General features: G+C 35.7%; 1 protein-coding gene across 2 annotated transcripts in view; it reads right to left on the bottom strand.

The window, feature by feature from the left end:
* Positions 1-2,077: 2,077 nt before the first annotated feature.
* MTRR (5-methyltetrahydrofolate-homocysteine methyltransferase reductase) overlaps positions 2,078-17,013 on the bottom strand; it is a 28,610-nt gene continuing 13,674 nt past the window's right edge. Inside the window, exons 9-15 of one of the 2 annotated variants that reach the window (XM_039329256.1) lie at positions 16,145-16,325; positions 14,552-14,594; positions 13,454-13,619; positions 11,611-11,729; positions 8,346-8,438; positions 8,057-8,239; positions 2,078-5,643 (exon numbers count right to left, since the gene is read on the bottom strand). In XM_039329256.1, the coding sequence (XP_039185190.1) occupies positions 5,499-5,643; positions 8,057-8,239; positions 8,346-8,438; positions 11,611-11,729; positions 13,454-13,619; positions 14,552-14,594; positions 16,145-16,325 (930 nt within the window). In that variant the 3' untranslated portion in view covers positions 2,078-5,498. The remainder of the gene's footprint in view (positions 5,644-8,056; positions 8,240-8,345; positions 8,439-11,610; positions 11,730-13,453; positions 13,620-14,551; positions 14,595-16,144; positions 16,326-17,013) is intronic. The other variant, XM_039329257.1, reaches the window with a different exon arrangement.

Raw genomic sequence — 17,013 nt, 5'->3', positions numbered from 1 at the left:
AAATGGTAAATTATTTCTACGAAATAGACCTTATAAACAGGTCGTTTCATCTTGAAGATCCTTTCTTAATTTCAGCAGATGGCTTCTGCCTGCCTGCAAATCCACTCCTGCTTTTGCCCTGCTTTTCTTAAGAGCAGATGGAAAAGCACAAGTGCTTCTATTTTTAATACTGTTTTAAAAATCAAGCTGAAATGTAAAATGGTGACATGTATTAAGCAAACCATTATTATAATTTGACCCTCTGCTTTTGTTTTTTTATCAGGAAATAAGTCCAGTGCACTGTGGGAGTGATTTCTGAGTAGATATAAGTATTGTGCCATACAATAAGTGAACTTTTCATCAGCATGTAAATAGAGGAAGTACTTATTTGTATATAAAACTTATTTTTATCCTGGCAGATTTAAAATCAGTCTGGGGAAAAGAGCTAGCTCTATTTTGCCCCAGTTCACTGCTGCTTTGTCACAAAGCAGCATTATCCATAGCGATACTGCTGTCTTTAACAAATAATTCAACTATTCTGTTCCTATGAACTTAGGGTTTGTATCAAATATGTTGGCCGACTAGGGCCAGAAACCATAAAATAATATTCACTTCCTTAAGGATTCATCAAATAAGAAGCTGCCTCCTTTACATTTATATTCTCTTGGCTACATGCCTTTCATTTGACGATGAGGATCTCAGGTCATCTCTTTTCCTACAATCCAACCAGCTTGAATTCAAGCGTGGGTGGCACGGTTTTACCTCATTGCACAAGGCCTCCTTCCCGACAACATGGGAATGATTATTACCCATCAATAGTGGTCATGCAGTTGCAAAGTTGCATTTAGATGTGGGGAGAGCCTGTTTTTGTAAATTGAACAAGTGAGCACAGCTGAATGAAATCTTGTCAGTGCTTTTTTTTTGTCTATCTAAAAACTTTGTCTTATCAGAGATAGACCAGACCCAAAAAGTGATACTATACGTTATTGGTTGGCTGCAATAATAGAATGTTGCAAGATGCTTTGTGCTTTTTTCCCCTTCCTCTCTCTTCAATCCCACCAAGTCAGGGAGGGTTATCCTGACTCTCTTCTTAATACTACCTCTGTAACAGGCACCTCCTATTAATATAGATGTCTATTAATGTATCATAGATGCTAGTGTTGCATTTGAAATCTTCTGATTGTATGCAGTTTAACAAGTGCCATGGAAAGGATTGTCTTAATTCCTACTTCTGTTGCCTAATTCTCTTCTGATCCTACAAACATCTTGGACTTTGTGAATCAGGGCAGAACCAGGAAGCAGAATCTTCCTTTCCATGAAATAATAGGCTTCATGGAGGGCACAGTACGTTAAAACATACAATGGATTAATACCAATGTGGAGGATTAAAGTATCTGACTCTCTCCTTAAGGACACTTGTGGAAAAGTAGCAGTTAACTTTTCCCAAGGTATGTTTACTGCACCACCATTATTCCATCAGGAAAATGGGGACAGTGTTCACCCATAATCAGAGGCTGTAGAGAACCATCAAGGGCCATATATGGTCTAGCACAGGGGTGCCAAACAAGTAACGTCACGTGTTGCGACGTATCGCGACTTTTTTCCATTGCCGGCAATAGAGTGGGCGCGGTTTCATGACACATCTGGCCTGCGGGCTGGCAGTTTGACACCCCTGGTCTAGCACAAGGATGTCCAACCTTGGCAGCTTTAAGACTTGTGAACTTCTACTCCCAGAATTTCCCAGTCACCCATGCTGGCTGGGGAATTCTGGAAGTTGAAGTCCACAAGTTTTAAAGTTGCGAAGCTTGGACACCCCTGTTCTAGCAGAAATGTTAATGTTCACATTTGAAAATTCAAAACTTAAAGGGCGGTCAGACCTTCTCCATGCTGTAGCAGATATTGCATTTTCTTCCTTTACATTCCTGCCGCTTATATTGAGTAGTAAACTCACATCTCTATGCCCAAAGCAAGGGAAGGGAAATTAACTCACAAAGTAACTAGGGAGTATTTTCCGCAGCAAAGCCTCTTCCCCTTGCCCACTCAGATGACATTGACAGGAAGAGTTCATGATTTAGGAATGCTGTAGAAGAAAAACAAGCACCTTAAACAGAATTTTATTAGAAAACTTACACTGAACATTGAAAATGCAGTAAAAATAGATTTTATATTTGCAGCAAAACTGCTACTCTCCCTTTTCATCCAATGGGAAAGGACTGTACTTAAGTCTAGAAAGTTTGGTTCTTAATCTCACATCTCTCTGAAAACTATCCAGCCTCTCTCCTCTTCAGTTCAATGAGTGAAAAACAAGAGGCAGTCGTCTTCAGAGTAGGCATGAACCCTTACACAATCACCACCATCACATAGCTCTCCATCTCTGTTTCACCCCTGCATGATCCTTCCTGTAAAGCTCCACTTTCAGAAAGAAGGATCCCCAGTACAGTAGAACTGGACAAGGAAGAACTGATTTATGGGTAGTTGTTTATTGCTCGTTCGGTGACCATTCAAAGTTACAGAAGTTCTGATAAATGGAGATTTACAACCAGCCCTCAAACATGCAGCTTTTGCAGTGTTACGCATGGTCCCATGCTTGAAATTTGTGCTAATTTATGATTGAGCACCTACAATCATGAGATTGCCATTTGTGACTTTCACAGAGGCTTTGAGCAAAGTTAATGGGATAGCTGGCAGGAAGTTGCAAGTTGCAATCACATGACATCACACATAATGACTGCTGGGATTTGCTTCAAGACTATAGCTTGAACTGATGTTGTAAGTCAGGGATCACATGGTGTCCCATTTTATAGAAGAATGGGAGGCAAATGAGTCAAATTATGTTTCATTTTATCATTGCATTGCTTAGCCACAATGTTGCTGGTCCCAATTATAGTGTGTACTCTTTGTCATGGAATTGTTAGGACCTCACCATCTAAGTCAGGGGTAGGCAACCTTGGCTCTTTTATGACTCCTGGACTTCAACTCCCAGAATTCCTGAGCCAGCCATGCTGGCTCAGGAATTCTGGGAGTTGAAGTCCACGAGTCATAAAAGAGCCAAGGTTGCCTATCTCTAAGTGAAAAAACGTTCAGAAAAGGCAATCCCTTGCAATTCCTGAAGCCAAACCTAAGCTGCCATCCTATAGTTGGAAGTATGTCTTAAAAGCTCAATAGGTTTCACAGTACCTTTAAGTAGGAATGCATAGCCTTGTATAAAAAGTATGGGATAACTGCATTCTAGGAAGGCCGATTACTTATTTAAAAAACTATTTTGCATGACTTTGTCTTGGTTTTGTGTACCTTGGAATGTATAGAGATAAGAACACCATCGGGAAGTTAGAAGAATTGATTTGATTCTTCAGAGCCTACTGGATAAGGGGATATTTCAGAAATGCTTATTTTTGTCAGTGATGCTACCTTTGTGGACTACTGCTGTCAACCTGTACATTTGTAAATAAACAGATTGCTAACAAAGCTGTCATTTCTAACTTTTCCATCAGTGTTATCATACCTAAGATTCTGAAACTTGTTTTTTTTTATCTCTTATTACCAGATAAAGATCGTTTTGCTGAGATTTTTTTTTTTATTAACCTTAGTATACGCATTAGCAACTATTTGTCATGCAGCTTCTATTTTGGGAGGCTATTTTCTTTGCTGTCAGTTGACCTTTTTATTGTTTAAGTAGAAAAGTGGGAGACATTTTATCTTATCTTCATATTATGATTGTTTATTACTTACAAATACTATAGAAAACTGGGAGATAATTGGAGGCAACCTCTTCTTTTTACAACAGCATTAAAAACATTTATTACTTCTGGAAATAGACACAGCCATCAGCATCTATAACATACATTAATGGCTAGTGGATTTTAATGCTCAACCATCATCTTTGCAGTTTAAGATCCTTAAAAGCTCCTAAACCGATTATTGGCAATGATGCTCTTCCTTTAATACCTTCTCAACTTGCTTCTGTTTAAAATAACCTTAGTAGCAAAAAGAGGATGCAAGATTTTAAAACTGGTTTGCATCTTTAGCAAAAGCTTCTTCTGTAGGCATTAAAGCTCACCTCTTTGTTTGAGATGTACATACTGAAGCATGTGATCACATGACAAGACAGAGCCAAAATAGTTATGATAAACTTTTAAAGTCTGTCTTAGAGTTTAATTTCTTTTACTGAAAACAGTAACAATTTGCATACTATCTAACACTAGGTGTGATTCAGTCACACTTCAGAATATTTAGAGAACATTTTACTTAAATTTATTCAAATCAACCCAGTTTCTCATTTTGCAGCTTAACCCAAGGGTTTTGACAAGTCACTATGGGACTATCTTTCCGAACTACAGTGGAAAAATGAAGGATTTTTAAATCACTTTTGAAGTAGCAGCAGTTGTCTTTTAAAATAAAAGTAAAATGAAATATGGAATGATTTGCACATGTTTCTCTTAAAAGCTAAATTCAGTGAAGGACCGTTCACACAATATGCTTTATCTGATTACCAAAGTGGTTCATTTTTCTGGTTTCCACAATACCTTGAATGGTGAGCTAGCCAAGCAGGCTAGGTTCATGCAACATACAAAGGCAGTGAAAACCTAACTCTAACCAAATGTGCCATATTGTACAAAATGCGCTTAGTGATTACCTATACCCCTACAGCCACTAATTTAGAAAATTGGGCTTCGTGAGTGAAATTAAGAAAAATGTTTCAAATAGGCATATATTTTTCAACATTTAATCATGGCCATTTCATTGATCATGTTTAGATGAGAAGGAAATTTAATATATAGGGTTTTTTTCCTCATAACAAAACACTGTTCATACAACATTAACTGGGCAAAACTGGGCTTTAGGCCCATCATCAAGTGGTAGCCAATTCTGTTCAGGATTGTGGCTCATTTTCATGAAAAATATTTGCTTTATATTATATCAAACCCAAATTTATTTTCATAATTTGTTCCCAAAAGAGGGCACTGTCAAAACAAAAGGATGGAGCCAAGGCAACCCCTGATTTAGATGTACATTTAGTAAAAACCATTCAATTAATAACAAGTCGTCCAGCTGTATTTATAAATAAGAACTTATAAAAAATAACTACTTTTTCTGTAATTTTTCATTGTAGTTTTTCTTCTTCAAAGGCAGAAAGACTAGGCTTGAAAAATGAATAACATCTCTGATATTCTATATATTGTACATAGCATACAATAGTTTTTGTTAAAAAAAATCCCCTCCATTTGTTAATAGCTGAAGAAAATACTGTAGAGACATATAATACCATCTATGCCATATTTTCAAATCTAAGGCAAAGTTACATTGATCAACTTTAGAGAAAAATGAAACGCTATCTTGATGGAAATGTGGCATCATTTATTTAAAGCCACTTGTACTGTGACAAATCTCTTGGAAATGATATATTTTTCTTTGTTATAGCCCTAGAAAACAGTTCAAATAATTGAGAGAAAATTACTGACAGAAGTAGGCACTGAAAAGATTATTATTTATATTGATCAAGTGAATTCAAAAGCTAGTGTTCAGGCCCAGATATCCTGCAGGTATCTTTTTTCTTCTCTTAACGTAGCCAGTATTTTCAATGCATCCAGCTGATCAACTCCTTTCTCAGTCATGAAGACTTCCACCAGAATATCATTCACATCTTTAGCCATATTTTTTGCATCTCTTTAAAAAAAAAAACAGGAAGAGAAAAAACAGTTGTAATTGATTTAAATAGATTTTAACACAGAGAGCTGTGTGGTGACCTAGAGGTGGAGCTCTCTCCTCACAATCAGGAGGCTGTGAGCTGAAACTAGATAGCAGTTATTTCTCCCTCTGAGCCCAAAGAGAAAATATCTGCTGTGAACTCTGCGTAGGTGTCAGGAAGGGCATCCAGCCACAGTAAAAGCTCAGCTCCATTTAGTCGCCCTGACTCTACCCCAATGCAAGAGATTATTGGGGCATTAAAAGAATAAAAAAATAGTAACACAGACAACAGTCCATACAGTATTGCTATCAAATAGCAAAGACCACAGACTATGAGGGTTAAAAGAAATCAATTAAATATTCTGTTAAATATTGCATTAAGTCCAGCACAACACAGTCCCTTTCAAACAGGCCAATGGTGGTATTAAATGGCAAGGTATAATTCTCTAGTTCTCACTTTGCAAAATTCTGAATATAGGTATCAATATACTTCTTTTAATAACCAGACTTTAAAAACTAAAATTAACCGCTTTACATGTTTGGTTTTTTGGAGTGTCATTTCAGAGTTGTAACCTGCCTGCCTTATTTCTAGGTTTTTAAAATGTTCAGGAAAAACCTGCTATTTATAAAAATGTCCATATATTCATATATGTCAAACATTTAACTATTGATACATATATAATTTATCAATATCATGTTATAGTAATTTACACTGAGGTCCAGTTGATTGGAGATTCTCTTGGGCAAACTCATATGGAACGAGGTGGGATGCGATCAAAAGTGCTACACTATTCCAAAAGTTTTTTTTTCCTTCTGGTGTGCAAGGCTGCCAGTGGGTTTTGGCTAGGAGGTCTCAAATAAATCCAGGGGAATATCTAAGGAACTGAAGGCCTATTTTGCATTGGCAAATGTCAGTATTCATGAGACTACCATCAGGAGAACACTGAACAACAATGGGGTGTGTAGATTGCGAGAAAGACCCTACTCTCCAAAAATGAGTATCACTGTCTGTCTACCATTTGTGAAAGATCATGTGGATAAGCCAGAAGACTAAAGGAAGAATGTTCTGTGGATAGATGAAACCAAAATAAAACTTTTTGGCTTTGATGAAAAGCATTACATTTGGTGAAAGACAAAGACTGCAATCAAGCAGAAGAACCTTATCCCATCTCATGGCGGTGGCATTATCATCGTTTGAGCCCGTTTCGCTGCCTCTGGACCAAGAGAAGTTGCCACCATGGATGGATTCTGAATTTTACCAGAAAATTCTACAGGAAAATGCCAGAGTGCATGTCTGTGTGTGTCCATGAACTGAAACTCAAGCGAAAGTGAGTCATGTAGCAACACAATGATCCAAAATATTAAAATTCTACAACCCCCCAAAATTGTACAACTTTGTGGCAAGATAGACAGCAAATTAAATAAATAAATATTTCAAGCAGAAGAAAGCTAATGTTTGAATGGTCAAGTCCAAGTCTTGATTTTAATCCAACACTCCTGAGTTAAAGGTGTTTTATAAGAAGAAATCGACTAAAATCCTTGCAAGCTGATATGCAGGACTAATCAACAGTTCTCAGGAACATTTAGTTGCAGATATGGCTGCCAAGGCAGGCACATCAGTTACTAAAAAGTCACATATTTTACCATACACAAACATATAACTTCAAATCATTTTCTTCAATAAATAAATGAACAAGTATAATAATAATAATAATAGTAAAGTTGGAAGGGACCTTAGAGGTCATCTAATCCAACCCCCTGCTCAGGCAAGAAACCCTATACCATTTCGGACAAATGGCTGTCCAGTCTCTTCTTAAAAACCTCCAGTGTTGGAGCATTCACCGCTTCTGGAGGCAGGTTGTTCCATTGGCTAATTGTTCTAACTGTCAGGAAGTTTCTCCTTAATTCTCAGTACCTATATATTAGTATGATGCAAGAGACAGATTTCTGTAACTGGTGTTTTTAGCCTGTTTAGGGTCATTTAATCTTGTCTTTTTTCTCTGCATCCTAGCCCCCTTACTTGCCTTAACTTGTAACCTGATTTCTCTATTATTTTGACTCAACAAGATTAAGCCAGAAATACTTGCTCTTCTTTATCATTCATTTTTCTTTAGTCTTTCAAGCAACTTTTATTGTTAGCCTGTCATCTTCCCACTGAGAGCAGTAATGAAAACTGCCTCCAGGATTTCCTTGTCTTTAAAAAAAGTCATAACTGCAAAAACACCTGGATTTCTCATTGATTTCGGGGTTTTATATTATTTTGCACTCACTTTTTGTATTGCCAGTGATGAAAGCCTGAAGGTTTGTGTTTTTACATGCTAAGCTTACAGACGCAAACTGTTTTAACACATTCTTGCATATCCGACGCTTATAAAAATTCAGCATTACTCACCCACACACATAAAAATATCCTTTCTCCTGTAGCAAAATCCTACTAATCTCTTTACAATAAAGCCGGAGGTTATCTTGAACATACTTAGGAGGGGCGGTTTCTGCTACAGCTGGAACATCTCTTGAGAAGCAAACTATCAGGTAAGTTAACACGCCACTTTCAAGAAAGCACCTGAGCTCATCTCTGAAAGAGAAAACCAAAAAAGAGGTTGGAATGAAGAAATTATGGTTCCAATGGACAACAGCTGAATGTTAAAATGCTCCTAACGAGGAGCAGAAGAAAAACTTACTGGAACAAGTAATCTCTGGCCTTATAGCGGCAGCCAAAAAACAACCACATCTCTCCAAACTTATAATCTGGGTGCTTTTCTCTGAGCTTCTGCCTAAATAAAATATCCAATTAAAAATAATACAGTTATGAAACGGATTATGCATAGCTTCTATCTGAAAAGTTAAATTGTTATTGGGTCCTGAAGGAGAAACAGATTATAAACCTAAAATTTACAATATTTGTAGCAAAATATTTTTTTTACATACAAAGAGTAACCCATATTTTCCATTATTAATATAAATTGTACAGAAGAATTATACCTGCACAGCATTGTGAAGGATTCTGGATCTGAGACTCCCATTGCAATGAAATTACTGTTCTGCACTTACAAGGCCCTCAATTATGGTAGCAAGGTATACAGGTTACAGCAAAACTTTACACCTAGAATCTGAGAGCCAATTGAAACTCTTGTTCAATCAGTCCATTTACCAATAAATCTGTGCTAATCTAGAATTAGGTATCATTGTGTGCAAAAGTTTAAGTACTCATCAGACTGCACGTTTCAATGACTCCCTAAATGAAGAAAAGCTAACACAAGCTAAAACCTTTCTGCAATTTTAAATAAACATATACTATTTAGTGTAGCAATTTACAGATTCAGAACAACAAAAAGTGAATATGACAGTTTCAGCAGTTTGGACATCCTTTCAGATTAGTACTATGCAGCATCTCCTTTGGCAGAAGCTTGGATTTTTTTTTTCTTATAGTTAAGTATCTATGATTTCTTTTGGATTCCCCCCCCCCCCATTCTTCCTTTAAGAACTCTTCTAGCTTAGAAATATTCTGAGATTTCTCCACAAATATTCAGTAAAATTCAAGTCTGGGAATTACAAATACCATCCACAAACCTACCTATCTAAACAATACTTTATGGTTCATTGTTGAAACCTGAGGAACAGGTGTACCTCATTGTCTACATTCAACTATATTTATAATTGTAGAAATACACTAAGTCAATTAAACACAATGCTGTAGTGTTTCAATAAATAGGGGCTTTTAGACATATTTCTCGTAGATTAACGTAGGTCCTACTTCTCCTACTTGATATTCATTCAGTCCATTATCGGATCAGAATGGCCTTATAACCCTGAAATGCTTTCTGTTGTAACTAAATCAACATTTTACTCGTTTTATAGCTGCATATAACGTGCATTGGCTATTTCAATAATATGGAACAAATTGGTCCCAGCAGCTTGTTAAGTACTGACTTGCATTATTAACAGTAATGACAGCCAATCTGTTGCCTCTCCATTTTCCAGGGCAGTGCCTGGTTATGTCAATTAATGCTATTCTATGAATTTATGACTCAGTTTTTAAAAGTCATTTGGCATGGCAACCATTCAATTCATGCTCCACATACAGTTAGTTTTCTAGAAAACTCTTTATTACTCTTCCCTATATTACAAAATGAAGTGTAAAGTTTGATGTGGTAAACTCATGTTAATTAAATGAATAAATTGCAATGTGTTTGGAATGAAAAAAAGGGTCAAATATTGAACTTAGGATATTCTGCACATCTACAGTTCAGCTTTGACAGTTATCGTCTTCAAGCATAACTGATGTGATGTTTAAAAAGCTGAAGCTCACATCAACCAATAAAAGAACCTTTGACATACTAAAAAGAAATGCAGTAAGTTGAAACCAATCTAATCCAAGCAACTTTCCAAGCATCTATGATCATAACATACTATCACAGCGAACAAAACTAATATGAAGCTTTTATTCCCTAATTTGCATAAAATGCTCCTGAAATAACAATGTATGCAAAGATAAGATAAGATAAAATAAGATCACCTTTATTGTCATTTTTTTATTCTGGGCACAACGGCACACATCAAAAATGAAATTTAGTTGCCTGCTCTCAAAGTGAAACACATACCTGACATACACCTAAACGTACTATGAAAAACATATGTATAGACCCACATACAAACATGTAACTTGAATATTTCATTTAGTATAGTTGTAATCTATTAACCAAGATGAACTGGAAATAAGATATTGGGGTTCTATTTTGCTTAACTAGCATCTAGCCCATCTGGCTTAGCTCAAAAGTTAAACAAGGTCAGATCAAATTCATATTTGAAAGGCAACCTGTGGTAAAATTGAAGTGAAGAGGAGAAAAACAGACATTATCACAGATATGATTAATTGGGAATACTATAGTTTAATCCAGGTTGGTCTCCTTTTCACCATTCATTACATATAAGAAGCATGCAATGAGACTGCATATACTTTTATACACTTTTAAAACATACAATTTAATTAATCTTTAAAAACACTACCATGTTAATTATTAATTTATGTTACTTCTTATAAATTACAGTAAATAGTACTACAGCAATATATTACTTTAGTGTAAAAAGACTATATATAGAAACTTAGGTTGCTATAGAGCCATGGTGGCACAGTGGTTAGAATGCAGTACTGCAGGCTACTGCTGCTGACTGCCGGCTGCCAGCAGTTCGGTATTTTGATTCTTACCAGCTCAAGGTTGACTCAGCCTTCCATCCTTCTGAGGTCGGTAAAATGAGGACCCAGATTGTTGGAGGCAATATGCTCTGTAAACCGCTTAGAGTGGGCTATAAAGCACTGTGAAGTGGTATATATGTCTAAGTGCTATTGCTAATAAAAACAGCTATGTAGCAAGAGGGGGAAAAAAAGCAAACACCCCCCTCCTAAAACCTATACTAAACTACTAATAGTGGGATGGGGGAGAATTTTTCAAAAAAGGAAAAAGATGACAAATAAAAAAAAAATCACTTGAAGGCAACAGAATAATAATAAAAACAAATGTAAACCTCTAACGAAAAACAAGATCTCCCAAGCCAGCAATTCCCCATAGCTTAACATTATGCTCTCTAATAATACAATTGGACTGGTTGAAGATTTCATTCATAGAAGCAGTGCTTTTTTTCTAAAAAAAAAAAAAAAAAAAAAAAGTGCCAGAACACACACACGTCATACAACCCGCCTTGCCTATCCTACAAGGTTCCATCCAAAAAAGGTGCCGGAACTCCGTTCTGGGCGTTCTATGACAAAAAAAGCCCTGCATAGAAGACATAGAAGACATGCCTCATGAGACAAAGGACTCTGTCTCCATGACATACAATCAGAATCTGATTGTTCATATTCAGGTAAAGATTTTCAGAGCGTTTCCACTCATCAAACAGAAGCTAGAAAGTAGGTTGTTGGTGACAGACTGACATGTTTAAAAGACTTGCCTATGCTGAAGAAAGCTGATAAATGGTGCAATTCCAGTTCCTGGACCAACCATAATAAAAGGAACAGATGGGTTGTCTGGTAGGTGGAAAACATTCGATAGGCGAGGCGTTATGTTGATCTAAAATGCAATTAAAATGAAACTCAAGAAAACGTACAAACCAATACCCTCTCCCCCAGTGATTAGGCATGATTCCTGATTTACTCTATTTTTTTTTTAAAAAAAAGATACACAGGAATGATTAAAGTACGAAATAATTAATGATTTCTACTGAAAGAAGGTGAAATAAGATGACAGAAACTCAATTTCTAACAACAGAAATTGGTTTACCAAATGCAACATTTGTCTTTGACATTTTCTACCACAGCATGGTGTGACAGTTGCTTCTACATTTTGAAAGGAACAATCATGATAGATTGTTAAAAAGGTCGCAGACAAAAGAACAGTAAGTCACAGGCCTCTCTTCTATTAAAACATAGTTTCTGTTAATGTAACAAATGAAAGGCTTGTGTCATTATAAGCATTTTTCATATAGCTGCAAAGATCCCTGCTGTTTCTTTAGCAAATACTTGATGTCATGAAATAATTTCTTTTTTAAATGACTGCCATTTCCCTTTTGGCCATAAAGCACTTCATATGGTTGCAAGTTGATTCTTGTCACTAGAAGTGGTTTGTTTCCTTCAAACGAATTCTGAAATTCTTAAGATTATTTATATACTCTTTCAGCAGAATTATTATTATTACGCTCTTTCTTTTTTTTACTTAATTTTTATTAAAGAAATATTTTAAAGACAAGAAAAAGAAAATCAAGAAAAAGAAAACGTGGTTAGTAAAAAGAGAAAAAAAGGAAAAAGGAGCTGAAGGATTGGCTATCAATCTTCTTTACAGCAGTCATAAATACATTGTAAACTTTCCTGTCTCTAAGATTACATCCCGGCTCTCTTCTTTCCATATTTTACCTTTTCTAGATATCAAACTATGAATCACAAATTCATTTTTTTCCATTTTCAGTAAAAAGGATTTCCAGTCACTGACAAATGTAAGCATTGTGTTTTCTCTAACCAAGTAAGTCATTTTGCTATTTCTGGAAATTCTGTTATATTTACCAACTATTTCTCCATTTTGGGTATTTCATTTGGATATGTCTATCCATCTTTGTTCATATAACAGTCTCACTGTGGATGTTATGTACAAAAACAATCCTCCATAAGTCTTTTCTAGTTATTTATCCATTAATCCAGTAAGAAAGTATCTGGTTTCAGTTGAATATTAATCTTTAACACTCTTTATTTAAACCCCAAATTTTCTAGCTTTTTTACAAGTCCACCAAGCATGATAAAATGTTTTCCACATTTCCAAGTTAGGTCTGAAGAACTGCTATACATTCTAGAAAGTTTTTGTAGTGTCACATACCAACAGTACATCATTTTATACAAATTATTTTTAAAATTATAATAAACATGTGTAATTTGTAAATTATAATATATTTCTCATCAACAATCCCAAATCAGTATACATTAATCATAAAATGATTATCAGATAGTTGTTACACTTAATTGCTACAATGTTTTATGATTTGGCTTTTATTTTCATCCATCCTCATCTTCCCATCTCCCAAATCCATCCAAACTTCTTCCATAATATTCCAACATTCTGGCCCTCAGGAGTGGAAGTTTCCATTTTCAGAACCAGGTCTGCTAGTAGAACGATCTCTTTACATAGGACCCTAAAATTATATTCTATAACTGCTACTACCAATCACAAACCACTATGTTAAGAATGGAAGCAATTATTTTCTCAGATTGTGCCTCGCGAAACATAAGCTTTTTATCAACTGTTAATACCTGTGGAGAGAAGAATTCTTTGCTCTTCTGATTCACCTGAAGGACTGGGGCAACCAGATCAGCTAGCCAACCGGTACAGACCCCTCTTCGCAGCTCACCTAGGTGGGATGGAAACTCCAGAATATTAAAGATGAAATGCATCTTTCCAGGATGAAACAAAGTCGAACTGCAATGAAATAGTCAAAGGAAAAACCAAATGTTCTGTTGAATAATAATAATAAAGTATTCTGTCAACAGTTAAGCTGCTGTGCGCTTTATAAGTCTCTTTTTATTCTCAGAATGATAAGATATTATTATTGTCCAATATTCCAGATAGGAATCTGAGGCTGAAAGCATGAGCCGAGGTGGCACAGCAGTTAGGGTGCAGTACTGCAGGCCACTTTAGCTGACTGTGTTCAGCAGGTCAGCGGTTCAAATGTCACCGGCTCAAGGTTGACTCAGCCTTCCATCCTTCCGGGGTAGGTAAAATGAGGACCCAGATTGTTGGGGGCAATGTAAATATATATATACATTGCTTACTGGTGTACACCGCTTAGAGAGTGCTTGCACTTAAAGCGGTATATAAGTCTCATAAATAAATAAATAAATGTGGTCAGTTACGACAGTTAATAGGAAAGACAGTCCCCAAAAGCTCTCTGATTATACTGTTCAGTTGCTCTGCATGGTATATCAGAATTCCAATGATTAGCCTTGCAGAAAGACGGCTGAGGAATCACAAACACACACCATGAAGGTGCTGCTACAGGCTAACAACTTTGTAATTCAAAGGCCTGAGACTTGGCTCCACGTTGAATTAGTTTGAAACAGTGGTTTGCCAGGACAAATGAGCCACAACAAACCAAATAGGAACTTCCAAAACAGAGATAATGCTTAGCAAAGACGCCTATTCATTCTGCTGTTACTAGTGCTGAGAAACAAACCACAAGAAATCTAATGAAGTATACATAGAAATGACCTCCAGTCTTCAATTGTTAAGCTAGTACACTTCCAAGATTTCAATTTAACTTCCCAGTTACCTTCTCCAACCAGAAAAGGATTGGATCCATTTAAACAAATGGAAAACACTTCCAGTTCACAATTAAAATGTAATTACATTACCTTGCAACTGAATAGGGTCTGGCTTGCAACTTTGGAAGATGTTCTGAAAAGGAACAAACCTGTGAGTATAAAGGTTTAGCCTTGAATCCTCTCTCATCTATTTACAGAAACAAAACAACAACAAAATCTTCTAATAATTAGGTATTTGCATAAAGCATATTGCATACACATTCTGAAGTATTCTGTATATTGTATTCTGATTGCAATTTTTATAAACATTCCTATATAGAAGTCCAATAATACTACCACTATATCTAATACCACCTCTAAGCTTGATTTATACTCAATACAGTTGGGCAGGCTTTCAATTGCTGGATTGGGGAGATGATTAATTGGGTTTAAGAGAGAGGTGGTATCAACACTATGAAAGAAGCAGTGATATATTCCCTCCTGAAGAGGTACTGCTTGATTCAGTCATTGAGACAACTACTGGTTGATCTCCAATGTTCTGTGGTGGGCAGAGGGATCTGTAGAAGGATTGTCAAGGGGAAAACAAGTGTTATGCTGTAAACCTCTTTTCTCTATGTGCCATAACCCTGAGTATGTATGTATGAAAGGAGAGAATTTGTATTGCAAAAATAGAATACTGTTCCTTTGGTAAAAAACATCATGCCCTGCTGATGTCTCTGGTAATGGGTGTCAGGTTACAGAGGGATGGTTCTAAAGCAAATGGATTATCTGGATCATTTACAGTCAGTATATAAATGGTTTTGTTACAATGGCGGATGATTTTTCTCAAGACCTGTATGGAGAGAGTGCAATTTTCCTGATCTCTTTAGATCTTTTGGCAGCATTCTCTATCATTAACAAGGCAATTCCAGAGTCATTTTTGAGTTGTCAGCTTACATACAGCCAACTAACTTCTGGACTATCTATAATTGTTGGGATTTGGTAGAACTGTTCTTTGGTGGTTCCAGACTAAGTAAATGGCAATTCCAGTTAAGAGTATGTGTGAGGAAATAATAGTTGCGCCTATAATTATTCCATTATGGTGCTTGGTCCTCCTTTCCATATTATTTAATATCTACATAAAACCACTCATTTGCCCCATTCAGTTTCTTAAGAAGGGTATGTATGCTGTATGAACTGGGCGAAGCCTATTGATGCACTTTTTTATGACTGCCAACAGACTCTGAACATAAGAACTTCTCTTAAACATCTTGCCTTTCAAAAGGCAGTGAAGACCTTATCTTCCTGCAGGCATTTGAGCACTGAAGTAAAAAAGCTATTAATTAATTAGACTATGAATTTTGTGGCTCTCTTTTTGTTTTGATTGTAATCCCGTATGAGTGCAGGTGGTCTGTAAAAACCTTTAAATAAATAAATAAATAAATAAACATTACAAAATGAGTACAGGGTGAGGCTTAAAGATAGGAATGTTCTAATTCATAGCTCCATAACTTAAGTTATTGTTCCAGATGTACAACTTAGTATGGAATATATAACTCGTACAGCAAGACAAGTCATGGTGTAAAATTTATTAGGGTCATTCAGCTAAGCTTGTTTGGAAAGTGGACAGCATGTCAACTTCTAAATACATAAATCTTTAGTATCTTGTTTTCTCTAGTTGAAACATTCCAAAAAAAGACTCACCAATCAAAAGACTAAGTGGAGGCTTGCAAGTTGGGAAAACTTGGAGCAAATCTAATAAACTAACTCTAGAATCCCTTATAAAAGAGTTATAATCCGAGGATCCTTGCTTGCTACACAATTCTTGAAGTCTTCTTTTTTCACTAATAGCAGTGGTATATTCTACCAAAGAGCGCAGAAATGCCTAATAAATAAATACACAAATAATTCAGACTTGACCATGAGTTAACAAAACTAACCTACACTATTTAAAATATAGTCTTACTACTCAATTTCATAATGTTAGTCATAATAAATAGATCCCCAAACCAAAAGGAAACAGATAAGAATTGGGTTTGAAGCAACCCATGTTTAACACTAACAAATTACATTAAAACTATAGAAGCGCATAAAAATAAATGAGAAATAAACACAATTTAATATACATTGTGCTTTTATAAATATATAAAATGTAAACAAGTTGAGAAACACTGTCAGTAAATAGAAGTCTCCATAGATTGTTAGGTGATGACATCTAGTGGATTATACAGAAAAAATATCACAAAATGTTCATCTGCAGACATACAATTTAAACACTGGGTATTCAGACTCAGCTTATTTAATTGAAAAAGTAATATTATCTGCTCACACAAAAACAGCATTATTCAAACATGTAGTTAATTGATTATTACTATGAACTCCACAATAGTAATTTTATTCAGTGCAAAAAAGAGACAAATCTTTTTTTTGTTACAGTATTCATAGAAATATTTCCTGATTCTGAAGGGATATAAAATTATTTCATTTAGTATATGCAACTATTTATACATTTACTGTATTGCCCATGAAAGATAAAAAGAAAAAAGTAAGAATGATGATGCATTTTTCTCAAC

The sequence above is a fragment of the Crotalus tigris genome, unplaced genomic scaffold (genome assembly GCF_016545835.1).
Source record: "Crotalus tigris isolate CLP2741 ecotype Arizona unplaced genomic scaffold, ASM1654583v1 scf7180000024391.5723578, whole genome shotgun sequence".
In the NCBI taxonomy this organism is placed as follows: Eukaryota; Metazoa; Chordata; class Lepidosauria; order Squamata; family Viperidae; genus Crotalus; species Crotalus tigris.
This window is presented reverse-complemented; position numbering and strand designations above follow the sequence as displayed.